Source organism: Cyrtonyx montezumae, unplaced genomic scaffold (assembly GCF_038088225.1).
Source record: "Cyrtonyx montezumae isolate F1298 unplaced genomic scaffold, pur_monq_1.0 scaffold_3, whole genome shotgun sequence".
NCBI lineage: Eukaryota > Metazoa > Chordata > Aves > Galliformes > Odontophoridae > Cyrtonyx > Cyrtonyx montezumae.
The window spans coordinates 158,062,000-158,077,608 of record NW_027072034.1 but is presented as its reverse complement, the minus strand read 5'-3'; the positions used below and the strand labels follow the sequence as shown (position 1 = coordinate 158,077,608).

Below are 15,609 nucleotides of genomic sequence, written 5' to 3'. Positions count from 1 at the left end.
ACAGAAACCTTCCCCATGATAGAAATCCACTGACTTTCTCCCTTAACCTGAAAAGGAAGCTCTGAACTCTCATATACCAGTACAAGATATTAGAAAGTTTTCTTCTTCTTTTCTACCTTCTACCTTCCTAAAGAAAGGAGAGATTATGCCTTATCTAGCACCACTAAAGCCATTACATAGTAACAAAGAGGAAAAAGTCATAAAACCATAGAATCATAGGATCATTAAATTTGAAGAAGACCGCTAAGGTCATTCAGTCCAGCCATCATGCCATTCCCACCATGCCCACTAAACCACATCCCTCAGTGCCATATCTACCCTTTTGTTGAACACTTCCAGAGGCAGTGACTTCACCACCTCCCTTGGCAACCTGTTCCTTTAGGGCAATACATTTTTGGTATGCTGAATGAAAAGAGTGATCTTACTCAGGCTTGAGTGTGCTTTTGCAGGAAAATGAAATTACTGTTCTGTTGAACTAAAGGATTTAAAGGCCCAGATGGCCCATGTCATCATCCAGACATTTGTCTTTTGTAATCCTAATTTTAAAGTTTCAAACATTTATAGTCTCTGACTTTTCAAAAGGTTGTACCCTGTTCTAGGACCAGCATGTTGATGGATTATTTCCACTATCGCATTAAGTTCCTTCATCCTGATAGCATTAAGGGGAATTATGAATGGAAGACAATGACCTGAAAGAGGAGTAAAGACTAAAAGACAATGAGTGATTGCTGTATTTGAAACACTATTAACCAGGTACCACAGGGAAACAGCCAGATCTATAAAAGAGGGGTGAAGTTCTTGGTATAATGCTGAACCAGCGTGCCCAGTAAGGTGAATTATTTCTACGGCCAGAGCAGCAGTGAGGCAAAGAGATCATTCTGCAGGCAAAGGACCCTGTCCAAATGTCCCTGCTCCACTGCATGGCCATGTCTCTCACCTGTCATTATGCAGATGTGGCCTCTGAGGTAGTCATCTGGGCTCTGTTATAGTCACTGGGGAGAAGTAAGTCTTTCTGTTGTACAACTCATCTAAAAGTATTCATGATGAGAAATGCTTAGATACTACTTTTGGAGTTCAAAATGGGGCTACAATGGCCTCATCTGTCAGGAGCAAGGAGAAAAGATAAAAGCTTATTCTACTATTTTCATCCTTATTTGTGACAGAGTGGCTCTGTCTGCTCCTAAATTCCTCCTTTTTAGTATGAAATCTCCCAAGACCAAGTAGGATGTAGCTATGTCCTCCCCATGGGCATCATTTCCATCACTGTCAGAGTCCTGTGGTCACTGATCTCTCCATCCTGAACCCCAAGTAGTTTTTTTCTTAGGTTGTTCCTGTGTTGGCAGGGCATGGACCCTCTGTGAACAGGTCATGACATCGCTGTGATGCCAAAGCAAAAATCTTACCTGCCTCAATGAGAGGTGACAGCTGCTTGCTTATAGGGCTGCTGTTATTGGTACACGGCGCATCATGGGGAGTCCAGATGATTCTTCCATTCACGTTCTTGCACGTGATGATGCCAGACTCAGGAAGATGCTTATTGTAGCCAGTCAGGCATTTGAAATGTAATACTTGCCCCACAGAATACTGTTGTTGTATGCTTAGAGAGGCATGTGGGACAGTTTTGGGCATACCACAAAAACCTGGGAATTCACAAGGCAGGGCATAGTTAGGCAGATAGACTTGACCTACTGCTTTTGTTTTTCATAGAATCATAGAATCGTTACAGTTGGAGAAGAAAATTAAGATCATCCTGTCCAACCATCAACCCATCCCCACCATGACTACTAACCATGTCCCTCAGTGCCACATCTGCCCTTTTCTTGAACACCTCCAGGGACGGTGACTCCTCCACCTCCCTGGGCAGCCCTTACCAATGCCTCACCACTTTTTCTGAGGATAATTTTTCCCTAATATCCAACCTGAACCTCCCCTGCTGCAACTTAAGGCCATTGCCTCTCATCCTATCACTGCTACCTGGGAAGAAACAGCATGATTTGTATTCATATAAAATGCAGGCAAGCAAGATATACCAAGCTTCCCTATCTTGTGAACATCTAAAGAAATCATCTGCTTACACATTTTCATTTGCTCAAATGAGCGGGTATTATAGAAAATTTATTCTCTCTAACTACCAAAATAATTAACAGTTACTCATTATCGCTCCTATATTGCTTCCATGGAAATGTATGGGAGAAATGTTGCAGTACTGATTAAGCTCTAACTTACTTGAAATGTTTACTTGTTTCAGAGGTGCTGGGCTCTGTGTTTCTCTTGCTGGCTCTTGTGTAGAATTTAACTTAGCTGTGTGATTCCTTGAGAACAAAAGTTTCTCATCTGTGAGAGAAGACAGATTTACTAAACGACAGCAGGATAAGAGCAGAGCTAAGCCTGAGCAGTCAAGCTTTTAAAGACAGAATAAGTTCTAACTTGCAAAGATAAGCACAAAAGATCATTTGTTGCAGCAGTGCCCTGATACATCTTGCACTGCTATTTGGGAAAACCCCACAAGTGCCAAAAAGTTTGGTAATTGCTTACCAATACATAAAAGTTCATCGTAGACCCAAGAAGCAGTCCCTGATATATTCTGACACCGAATTGTCAGGGAGATCCCACTTCTTCTCCTGTAGCCATTGTCACATTCATAACGCAGTTTGGTCTTCAGTGGATATGTTTCAGCAGCCACGTCAGCAAATTCAGTGTCCAGTGGTGGGCATTTTCCTGCAATCAGAAAACCTATGAATCAGAGCAGCCTGTGCATCCACCTTACTCACTGAAAGCTTCCAATGTCTTTTTTAATTAACAATGCCAGATTGTGCTCAGTTAAGTATCTGGGCCTAATTCTACTCCTAGTAAGAGGGTTGAAGTTAGAGAGGTTCAGAGAAAGGGTTTTGGAGATATTCACCTGAGCTGGCTAAGGGAAATTGAATTCAGCTTGGTGAGAACATCATCCAGGTGAAACACAGTTCAGGTTGTCAACCAGAATAAGTTCTGCATTACTGCATTTATGTCTGGGATCCTATGGGGCTGTGGCACTGAAGTTAGATGGGCAAAGGCTCCCCTGTGCAAATTTTCTTAGAAAAAGCTCTCCCTGGAGCTGTTTCTTGTGACAGGACAGCACACCTGTAGAAGAAACAGACCTCATGGGAGCTTTGAAAGTCGCCCAGGTGCAGGCTGGGTGCATGACCATGAAGTGGTGGCACTGTATATTGTGAACATTCAGGTCCATCTGCAGCTCTGTTTGGTTGGTCTGGAACTAAACCTGGAGTCAGCTGAGTCAATGTGCAAATCAAGCTTCCTCCTCCTCCTCTTCCTCCTAACACAGGACTGGTCCATTGTTGGAGGGCTGAGGGATGAAACTGAATGGCATGAAAGGAATGTGAGAAGCTTTGCTTCTGTGATTGTCTCCAGGTCAAGAAGAAAATCTGCTTTTCTGATTAAATTATTAGTTATTCTACATGCTTTGAAATATATTTATTACTTTATATTATTGCATTATTGTTTTTTTATCCATCTTTATTCACATTGGAATTAGCTGTTACTCTTGATTTTACAAGCATAGATTTGTGCAAAGTGCAGAAAAATTCCAGCCTTGGGAATCTCCACTATGTAATGTGAAACTTGCATTTATCTACACTTACTAAAAGTTATTAAAAGTTGCAGTTATCTGCAAAAGGGGAGTAGACTCAGTTCTATCTGGGCACACCAACAAGCAGCTTACTGGGAAATAAGTTTGCAAACCTATATATAACTTGTCCCCAAACAAGGATGTTAAGTGAAGTGTCATCAGCAAATTGCATCTAAATATACTTCTCAATCAGTTGAAATGAATTGAGATCATTTTCAGTGCACTTGAAAGTTGATTTGTAGACCCAGAATATAATAAAGGCACTGCTGAACGACTTTTTAAGGTCTAAAGGCTGAGACATTTGAAAATAAGACATACTGGCTGCATCGGGGCAGGCACTCAGTGTCTTTGGGTTCACGATCTGTGGTCGCTTAAGCTTATGCATAATAGTAGCAGCTGTTATGAGTAAAATGTTTAATCACTGTCTCCACGCTTTCTACAGACTTCATTAATGCAGCCTTGGAATTAGCAAGAAAGACTGTGAAAGGGCCTTGAATTCCTGATAGCTGTTCATTTGGCATCTGCCCTTGACTTCCTGAAGCGCATTCTCCTTGAAACAAAGCCATGCCAACAGCAAACCAGTCAGTGATCCCCAAGCCCAGTCCTGTAAAGTTCTTTTAGAGCCACTCATCATTATCTCACTTTGATATTTTCTGCCCTTTTTTGCTTTTCATTATCCTGCCACTTGGTAAAAATCACAAAGTGCAAAGGTCACAATGAAGAGCATTGTGGATGGCTTAACAGCTAAGCCACACAAGGACTGTTTTAATGCCCCTGTGTCTTTGTGTTATCAAAGAACTCACCTCACAAACTACATCAGACTGTGGCTTCAAGTAAAGCACACAGCACTCGAAATAGTTAACCACATGGTTTACCACAGACTGTCAGGGTGATTAAAATTAAAGAGTTATCAGATGAGCAGCAAGTTGAGAGCACGTACTCTCACTTTCCCTATAAGCTAAAAGCATGTTTCCCTCAAGACTTCAAAAGCCTCTTTGAAGCAGAATGCAGATCTGAATCTCAACACAAGGTACCCAAACCTACAACTCTTTAGTCTCTTCTTAAGAAAAGCCACAGCATCTAGCCTATTCATCATGAAGGGCAACTGTTGTTTCAGTCAATGATCAAATGAATTTAGGCTTCTTCTGAAGTTGCAGGCATCAGATAAGGATTGTGCATAAATGGTGCAGAGGGGTGGTGGTGAGCAATACCTGATTTCCAGTCAAGCTGTGCTCTTGGATCAACAGGTACAAGATTCAGCTGGATCTCATGCAATACTCCTAGGATCTAGACTTTTCGTTAAATCTACATCACTCATATTCTCACCTTTTCTCATCTAAACCACTGACGCATCTTCTTTGGCTTTTACAACCACGTTCCTGCTTCTGATCCAGAAATAATTTAGAAAGATGACTCTCCTAGGCCTTACCTTAACCATTCTGGGCTTCTCTTTGCTCCTCTCTGCTGGCTTTCACTTCTTTACTGTCACATCGTATGTTTTGAATCATGGAATCATAGAACCATCGATGTTGGAAAAGACCTCCAAGATCATCCAGTCAAACCATTCACCTACTACCCATATAACCCCACTAAACCCTGTCCTTTGGTACCACATTTAAACTTTTCTTCTGCTCTCGTTTTTGAGAGCCTTCTCCTTACAATCATATCCTTTCAAAACCATTGGTCTTGTCCTGTTTGACCTCCTCTCCTGTTGTTTGATACAGAATTGATCAGCTTTTGGGCTTACTATTATACCAGTCCTCACACTGGGAAGAACCTTGCATCAATATGGATGTGCCAAGACATCAACTGACATTATTCCTCTTCATTGTCTTTAGGTGTTCTATCTGTGTTCAAAAGTGCTTTTCTTTAAGTGGTCTTCTACCTATCTTTCAAGAATAAGTAGGTTCCCAACATGCTGATTGATATTGCTTCTGTACTTTTAATGTCTTATATTTGGATCCTATGTTTTCTCTGTCTGACAGTTAGTGGCACCATGCCCAACCCAAATGAGCCCTAGCTATCATCCAGTGCTCCAGAAATCGTGGCAGTAGATGTGATAGTAATTCATGATAATTACAACATACCCAGTGAAGTCCATCTAAGATTGGAAACTATAGTTTGGCTATCAAACCCAAAAGAGCTCCCAGTGCTTTGCCATTTAGAAGCTTCACAAGTTCAAAATAATTTACATCTTCGGACTCTCATCAAGGTATGGTAAGTATCTTCCAAAGCTTCAGGGGCTGTAGGTGATTTCATATAGGTGTGCAAGAATGTTTCATGCCATTAGACATCCTAGGAATGTGTAGGAAAACTATATAAGGAAGGAGTCAGGGAGAGGTCTGGATTGCATTGCCTGCACAAAACTCTACCATCACCCAAGGACCTCATTCAGTCTTAGTCCCCAAGGAAGCTGGATGGTTTGGCCCTAAAAAGACTCAATATGCCTGCAGTGTGGGTGATAGAAGGGTCAACAGATGGAAATAAGCTAGAGAACCAGGGAATAGCAGTGCAGATCTACAACGTGACTAGATTTCTGACTTTACATTTTTTAAGGGAGGTTAATCTTAATTTTCTGCCGTTTTTCGCCTAGGTTGCAATAAATATTAGTTTGTTTGTGTTCTTGTGATAAGAAAATATAGACCTTATAAGAGATGAGCACACCCAAGAGACATCTCCCTCATAGCCTCTGGTGGCCCAGCTTTCTACAGCCCAGATTTCCTCTGACTTCTGTATAATTCTACAGCAGCTCTGGGGCTATATTAATGCCAATTATCAGTTTAAGAAACACTAAGATCACATGACACTAGTAATAGTAGTCTTCGTTTTAGTGTCCTCTCATTACTTTCAAATCTCTTGGGATTTTGCTTCCTGACTTTCCTTCAGTACACCCTTCACATCGTCTCCATCTCCAGAGTTGCTGCTTACCCTCATTTCCAATCCTCTCTTTCCTTCACTTGCAAGCTTCATCACCCCTCACCATTTTCATCTCCTCCCCACCAAAACTGCCATATGACTCTAAGTTAACATTTAAAGGTATAGTACTATCTTAACTATTCTATTCATTTCTCCCCATATCAGTAGATTAAGGGTAGATGTGACTCTGAGGGACATGATTTAGAAGTATTCCTGGAAATTTTTGATTTGTTTTTGAATATTATCATACAGTGGATGGATAAATTATAAATTCAGATGAACAGTATCTGTGAAATGTAAAATGTTAGCATTTTAACATAGCATCTTTTGGTGTGCTCTCCAAAATTAAGTTTGTTAAGCCTTCCAAGGCCTGCAAGCCACTGCCTGTCATCTCTGCCATAAGATAGGTGGGTTCCTGCTATTCCTACTTAAGGAAAGATCCCTCAGTGCCATTTCAGATGTCTGAGGCATCTGGGACACCCACATAAGCTCTCAGATACCACACAGGAGCTATCAGAGGCCAGTGCTAGGCAGAATTCCTTGATGTGCCTGTAATTGGCATACAAGCCATGCCACATCTTCTGTAAGTTTATTGCCATGTGCTAAGTGAAGCTTCACTGCCTTTGGTAACTGATGCATACCTAACAATGAAATCACTGTAATTCAGTAATTAAGCAAGGAACATAGGCATAAGGATGAGACTGGGTCCTTAACCAGAAATTAGGTAAGATAAACCCTACTCTATCCTGCAGGATTGGAGAGCTTTTCAATAACACACAGAATAGCCACAGAGATCCCATAGAACTAGTGATGGAAGTCTTTCTTTCAATGCTCTGACCAATTGAGAAATTTAATAGATTACTTGCTGTGGATCTATTTTTTCCAGCCTCATCTACTTGAATTTATCACTTTCTATCCCTATAAGTTAGACTTTTGGCTCTCCTCAACCTTTAATGTCATTATCATAGAAACAAAGAATCGTTGGAGTTGGAAGGGACCTTTAAAGGTCACCTAGTCCTACTCCTCTGCAGCGAACTGGGACATCTATAGCTAGATCTGTTTTTTCTTACATCCAGTCTAAGTTTCCCTTGTGCAGGATCAGAAGAAAGTAAACCATTAGCTAAACCACATCAGTTCCTTTAGTGTTTGTATTTCTTCCCTGAGATTTCCCAGTGCAATATATTATTGACCCAATAGAAAACTTGGCTCACCTCTTTTTCTCTTCCATGTCTGAGTTGGCAAAGTGGTGTTAGATAAGGCATAAGAACAACACCTTTCATCCTGAATAAAAGAATGGGGAAATTCCTACCAGGTATTTTTAGTGATCAGGCAGACACAGGCAATGAGTCACGCCATGGCAACCTGAACTCAGAATTTCCTCTGTCACGTGACGTTGTGTCACCGGTGCTGACATTATTCTGATGTGAAGTTAAAAAAGTGAGCTGCAGACATAGACATTTCCCCTAAATACAAAGGCGATAGGAAGGGATCAGTGGGAAACTGGCTGTTTGAAGATCTGGCTAGGAACAGGGGACAAAACGAGGCAGTTCACACAGCTGCCAGTTCAGAGATGAAGAGAGCCTTTCTCTAGAAATGCCAAGAAATCAAACCATGTCAAGATGAAGAGATTTCCCCAGCTGTTCCTGAAAAGCTAATCCAGCCCAAGGGGTTCATGCAGTCTGAAACGCTGTGCTCTTTAAGTAGAGCATACTTCATGAAGACAAAACTGATATGGGTGAACAGAAGGAATTGATACCAGCAACTGGACTGAAGTGGTAATGAACATTTTCTAACTTCAAAACTTTCTCCCAAAGGGCCCAGTGACAAGGTAGCTGTAGCTCTGCCTGCTTCTTTCTCATCTGAATAATGTCATCTAAGTCTATGTGGATTTGTAAGCTGGCAGAAGATGTGATGTTGAGCTGCAGACCTGATGTTTACGATAATTTGCCTGTGAGACTTTGGTTGTCTTTACTGTAGATAGAACACAGATTATTTTATGAATTCATCTTGGTAAGAAATGAGTCTGCAATTTAGGTGACAGAAATGTACTGTAGATGAAATTGCCAGGCACAAGTTCTAATATAAACAGCAGTGGGAGAGACACCAACTCTACAGGGCAGGAGATGGGTTTCAATATTCCTATTTTATTCTGAGGAATAGGGAATTGAATGTCTGATAAGCATGTTATTCTAGAACATGTTTCTATTGAAAAGACAGCATAAAGCAAACTGGAGTATGAGTTTGGGACTTCACTATTAACACTTTGTTAAAAAAGATGAGAGCATTCTTAATCTAAATATTTCTATAAACAAAACTGGAATTTGTTACAATGGAAAAACCTTTTTCATGCCCAGGGATAATTCACAAGCATAGTTTAGCTTCAGGAAACTGCTTTCTTAGCTCCTGCTGGAAGGAGTGGAGCTGAGCAGGTGTCTCTGGAGGACAGTAGGCATCTAAATTACATTCTTCAATGCAATTCCTACAGATGCTTCTCTTTTTATCAGCTGCAGTGGCGGGTGAGCACTCTTATGTGTTTGCACTGGGAATTAACATGGTGTAGATAGCACACAGATTTCATTTAAATCTTAAACTTCCACTGCTGTTCCCAGCAGAGAAGCCTGACGAGGCTACTTGTTGTGTCTTCTGATGACCTAGTCGTTCCTTCACTGATCATTTTGGAGGTAGATGTAAACTTGGATGTGAGCTGGCAGTGCGACCTCGCAGAACAGAAAGACCACTGTATCCTGGACTGAAATAAAGACACATGGCCAGCAGGGCAAGGGATCTGATCCTGCCCCTCTACTCTGTGCTATGAGACCTCCCCTGAAGTAGTGCGTTCAGATGTGGAATCCTTGGCTCAGGAGAGTCATGGACCTGTTGGAGTGAGTCCAGGGGAGGGCCTCAAAAATCATCCAAGTGATGGAACACCTCTTCTATAAGGACAGGCTGAGAGAGCTGGGGTTGTTCAGCCTGGAGAAGGTTTCGGGGAGACCTGAGAGCGGCCTTTATAAGGAGGGTTATAAGAAGGAAGGGGACAGATTCATTAGGAGGATCTGTTGTGTTGGGATGAGGGGAAATGGTTTCAAACTAAAAGAGGGGAGAGTAAAATTAGGAAGAAGTTTTTGCAAAATAAGAAGTTTTTTACGATAAGGGTGATGAGGCACTGGAACAGGAAGCACAGAGATGTGGTGGTTTCCCCATCCCTGGAGACATTCAAGGCCAGGCTGGACAGGGCTCTGAGCAGCCTGACAGAGCTGTAGATGTCCATGTTCAGTACAGAGGAGCTGGACTAAATGACCTTTAAGGGTCCCTTCCAACTCCAACAATTATATTATTCTGTAATGATTCTATGATTCAGTGATCTGTCTCCCTTCTTTCATAAACACATCTATCCCCATTAAAATAGACTCCTGCCTTTTTTAAAGAACAAATTAATGAGTGACACCCAGAAGACAAAAAGCAGACATTTCAAATCCCTCTGTAGTCACTAGAAAGGGACTCGCAGGAGGTGACTCATCACACCCTTATCTGCAATCTGGTAGATGATCTGAGCCTTAAAAGTATTTCTTTATCTCCTCTGGCTAGGAAGGGGGTCTACTCATCCATCTTGATGGAGACATCAATGGTGCAGATGGACGAAGTTAAGGAAGACGAAATCTCACACCTGGTAGGGGCTGAGCAAGGGATTTGCACTGCAAATGTGGAATTGAAAGAAGGAATGGTAGGAAAGAGGTGGAGTGTTGCATAAGGGAGGGAATGGTAGGTAAACTAGCCCCAGAAGAGCTCACTGAATAGGAAGTGTATGAAGTGGGGAATGGGAAACATCTTTTTTCTTATTCTGTTGTATTTTTCTTTTTTATTTTTACTTTTTTATTAATAACACTTGGCTCTTAACGAATTTTCATCTAAATGGAAGAGCACATTACTGAGAAGAAAATTTGGCTTTTTAAGGAATGACAGACATTCAAAATGTTCAGGACCCACCTGGATGCCTACCTGTGCAACCTGGTCTAGGGAGCTGCTTTGGCAGGGAGGTTGGACTCGATGATTTCTAGATGTCCCTTCCAACTCCTACAATTCTGTGATTCTGTGATTCTGTGATTGAGACTCCTTTGGCTGGAATTTTCTTAGCCTTTCCTTTTGGTGGGTTGGAAGGGCTACAGAGAACATCCTCTCTGAAAATAAATGAACTGGAAGATCAGCAAGTGTCCCAGTCTTGGACAGTACTAAAAAAAGGCCTGGTCGTACTGGAATTTAGAGCTCATCTCATTTGACTTACGACCTTAGCATAGAACTAGTCATTGAGATCTTTGTTGAAGTTCTCAAGAGTGACATGGAAGTTATTTGTCAGTGTTTATCACTTTTTCTGACCTTGTGATGCATGGAACATTTTGACAACTAAAGAGGAATATATATATCATTTTTCTGAGTGTTTGCACTTTAAAAAGGGAGAGTGTCAAGAAAAGCATAGGATGATAACGTGCTGGGCTGGGATTTGAGAAGAGAGAGTCATGAGAGGACACTGGAAATGTGGTTTTGGAGAAGCACTGGATGAGATGGAAAGAAGAGTAAGTAAACCAGGTTGGGAAATTGTTCCAAGATTCGAGAGAAGGGTCAGAAGATGGAAAATAGAGGTAGTTAACATACAAAAACTTGGATCTGAAGATGCAGTGGATGTAACAGGAGAGACTAAGGTACTCAGCTGGACATCGGGAAATGAAACAGTGGGGCCAAAATCATGATACTATAGGGAGCAAGTGTTGTTATAGTGAGCAAAGTCAAAGGTAGTTTCTTTCCAGCAGACGCTAAAGAGTGGACTTTTTGCCATGATCAAAAGTGAATCATAGAATCATACAGAATCATGGCATCATTTAGGTTGTAAAAGACCATTAAGATCAAACTAGAAGTGAAGGACATATGGGGACATGTGCAGGGAGAAGATTTCTCTATCTCAGAAGCAGATACCGCAGGCTTTCTCTCCGCAATAGTGTTTTTTCCATAGCAGGATCACAATTTTAACAATTAAAAAATTAGTTTTAGATTGTAAGTCTATGATGGGCACTTTGCTGCTGAGGATCATTGCAACTGGAAGTTCTAGAAGCATATTTGCTCTCTATTTAACCTTAGAAGAAGCACTTGTGTGTGGTTGACAACTTTAATTTATTCCACATTGCATTTCAAATCCATGGAAGCCAGCGCTAATATGCAAGTATAATGGGAAAGAAATTCCTCTCATTTAAATGACTGAGATCTGGTACCCATCTTGTGTGAATGAAATTCAGTTGAATGAAATTCTTCCTTTTGTGAGTTTTAATCCCTTCCAGGTTTGACATGCAAATATATTCAGTGTATTCCAGTAAAATGAACACCAAGATGGAAGGGTTGTAGGAGCACAGTCCAGCGTTTCTCTTGTACTTGACCCTAACCTAGCATATGTCTTGTCAATGCCTACAGCTCCTAGGCACTGCTGTGGTGAAGGGTAAATGAGGTATAAGTGATGCTCTTCAAGAGAAAATCTCAGTTTCTCTTTTCCTCTTCAGCACTAAGGCATAGGTTAAATTAATGAACCTTTGTTTCTGCAGAGAACTTTGCCTTCTGCAAAGCACTTTGAGACCCATCAGTGAATCTGTTCTTTAAAGTAATATATTTTCTTTTATTTTTCCCCTAATTATATTTATTCCCAATACTTCTTTTTTTTTTTTTACAGAAATTCTTGCAAACAACAACTATGGCAAGATCTGTTTACTGAACCAAACTTGCAGTATTGGGAAGAGCTGAAATGAATAGGGCAAAATAATATGAATAGCATTGTGTGTGTTGGGATTAGAAAGATGTGGCTGTTTTTCTGACCACTTTGACCTAGCTTCTTTCCTTTTTCTTCGCTTATGTGTGTTCCCAGGTCTCCTTGCTGAACACCATAAGGAATAAACACTCTCCTTGTTGAACCTCATAAGGAATAAATACAGCAGCTCATGCAACCACAGCACTTTAGGCATCTATATGATAAAAAGCCCTAAGCTGGTATAAAGGGCACTGTTTCTCCCCTTTTGTGTTATTTGCAGGGAGAAATTTATATAGATATAAATTATTATGTATGAGCATTGGGAGAGATGTTCAAAATAAATATAGGGAGCTAAGGGAAGAGAAGCTTAGAGGTACAGCGAAGAATGCAATGCTACGCATTTATTTATTCATCAAAGAACTAGATCATGTAAAATTGCATAAAATGCAACTACTTAACACCTCACATTTTTTTTCCAAAACCCAGAAAGATTTCTGATAAGCGAGACTTGTCAGCAAGAACTCTCACAATGTCTCCTGGGCACAGTAATACAGAAAGCAAGATGTAGGGACCTGACTCATCCCAGAAGCGATCCCATCCATTTACATATCTCTTGTTGAAAGTTTCTCTGCAATGCTCTCACATGCAGCCTTTAAACAGCTGCCGTGGGCAGTGGTACTTCGTTTGGCAAACAAAATACCCCACAAAGGAAAAGGTTCAGCTTTTACAGGCAAAATTATTTAACCAGAATGAAATCAGCTGAGGGTAAAATATTTGTTGAAGTACTACTGCATTAATGGGTAGAGCTGTTTGGTTATAAGCATCCCAACCTTTCCTTGAGATGCCCTGACCTTAGTGAAAGATGTAGCCTAGCTGGAGAGGGATCAATTAGCAGTTAAAATATCAGTTTATCCAAGACCCTACTTTAGGCTGTGTTTGCTCATACCTCTGAACCTAGGCTTCACCAGCAGATACAGAAGGAAATACCACATTTATCCTGAGAAAATAAGTTCCATCCCCCTGAATAAAGCAGTTTAAAAGCAAACACTCTGATGTATCACCAGACCATTACTTAGTGGACACAACTGCCACAATAAATAAGCCAAATATAAGCAGTTTTATAATGTACACATGTATAAAACTGTGCTGAACGAGTTAGCTGCCTCCATTTATATTTTATAGGCACTGCTGTTTGGGAGGTGTGGCTGAAAGGTTATTTTATATCTTTAGTACCTATAGCAAACTTGGATGGCACATTTTAGCTAATAGCAGGGCTATCGATTTGACTTACAGAAGCAATGACATTTCAGAGCCTATTTTTATATTTCCTAATTTTTACATACAAGATGGAAAAACAAATTCAAAAGCTACCTGAGAAGCCCAAGGTTGCTTTGATCTGCCTACTGTTCCAGTGATGGGTTGGAGAATACACACATTACTCAGACAAAAAATATCCCGTGCTGTTCTGGATTGTCTCTGACTGATGTTTTGTGGGCACGAGACCCATTCGTCTCATTTTCTTAGAATAAAAATTCCTTAAGTGCTTAAGAGCTTTCCTTACCTGAAAGAAGTCAGGATGTTGCGAACGTCCTCTGGCAGCCACCACAAAAATGCAAATCATTATTTCCATCCCCCAAATGCAGAAATAGTCGTTTACCTGCCCTTGTCCCCGTGATGGATCCAAGCAAGAGCCACATCAAAAGGCGCTTGAGCTCCATGGGACCTGTTTACATCTTTTCTCCGTAACGCCGAGGATGGTGAAGTTTTTGAGAAGAGTGGTGTTGGCTGATCCTGCAATCTATCTACTGCATGGTTAGCCCCAGGACTACCCTGTGTGCACAGCAAGGACTCTGTGGTCAGCAAATGGTTGTTTCGCTGACTGTCTCTGTGAGAAAGATGAAAGGCTGCTCTCTCTTCAGGTATTAGTAGCTTTTATCCAGGAAATCAAACTTAACGCTCAGCGTCGCAGTGCGTGCCATCGTGTGGAGGAAGTGGTTTGACACATCAGAGCTACTGACTCCAGAGCTGTTCCTGCAGCTGAAGGCAATAGAAGGGGCAAAATAATAGCAGGCTTGTGCAGCCACTCAACTCCAAACACACAACTGAACAAGCATGTGAGAAGGATCACATAGTATAGCTGTCTGCTGCATGACCATGGATATTAGACATAAGCTGTATGCTCTGCCTACAAAGAAGAAAGTCCCAAGGGATATTGCTTTGTCGTTTTGGAAGTCTATCTGCTTCTGAGAAAGCCCCACTCCATTTGTGTTTTGATGTATGTAGTTTCTCTGAGGCAGCTGAAGTTCTGAAGGAAAGACATTTAACCCAAAAAAAACCTATAAGAATGAGATCGGCAGGTTAGGAAATGGCTTCTTTTGTTCATAAATTGTCTAGATTTCAGAGTCAGCAAAACTGATTCTTACAAATGGAAAATTGGAAATGAGGAAGGAAAAATTGTGCTTTATCTCCACATAGTTTTTTTAAAGCCATTCCCACAGAAATAATCACCAGTTATCACCTTGAGAATTAGTTGAGATCAACTATATAAAAATGGATTTAAACTGTTTTTGTGGGGCTTTTTTTGTTGTTGTTTTGTTGTTTTCCCACTGAGTTGGATACAACCACCTATAACATGCACTATTTACATCCGTTCACCAGGGACTCCACGCTCCACAGATGTTCACTGCCTTTGTTTCAGTAGCGAGGACACTTTCATCAAATTATTCACCAAATTATTTAATAGGATAATAGGAAACACTCATACCAAAGCCCACAAAAAGACCTTGCCTTTGAACATCTGTCTGAGAGTCATTGGTCCTAATTTATTGCCTTTTTCCAAGGTGCTCAAAGATATACGACTGCATATGGGTCATCTGGGTTAGGAAAACCTACTTAGTGTATAGCACTGAGACAAATCCCAGATTTTTTCTCATGATTTTGTCCTTCCTCTACTAGACACATGATCTATTCTTTGGGGATAGAGGAGTCCACTTCCAATTGTTTCTTCTCTTTCTTGCCTGGTTGAACTATTGAATTTCATAGCTATTTCACAGAATCATTATGGTTGGAAAAGACCACTGAGGTCACCTAGTCCAACCACTGACCCACCACCACCACGTCACTAAACCATGTCCCACAGGGTCACATTTACCCTTTTCTCAAATGCCTCCAGGGACAGACTCCCCCACCTCCCTGGGCAGCCTGTTCCAGTGCCTCACCACTCTTTCAGAGAGCAAACTCTTCCTAAAATCCAACCTGAATTTGCAAGATGGTATATATCTATTTG

General features: G+C 41.0%; 1 protein-coding gene across 1 annotated transcript; it reads right to left on the bottom strand.

Annotated features, from left to right (window-relative positions):
- Nucleotides 1-1,196: 1,196 nt before the first annotated feature.
- LOC136053137 (interleukin-2 receptor subunit alpha-like) lies at nucleotides 1,197-14,220 on the bottom strand. The gene is made up of 4 exons (XM_065743800.1): nucleotides 13,981-14,220; nucleotides 2,536-2,718; nucleotides 2,227-2,334; nucleotides 1,197-1,640 (listed from the first exon to the last, which is right to left on the bottom strand). The coding sequence occupies exons 1-4, from the start codon at nucleotides 14,039-14,041 to the stop codon at nucleotides 1,321-1,323; spliced, it is 672 nt and encodes a 223-aa protein (XP_065599872.1). The 5' UTR covers nucleotides 14,042-14,220; the 3' UTR covers nucleotides 1,197-1,320.
- Between the last annotated feature and the right edge of the window lie 1,389 nt (nucleotides 14,221-15,609).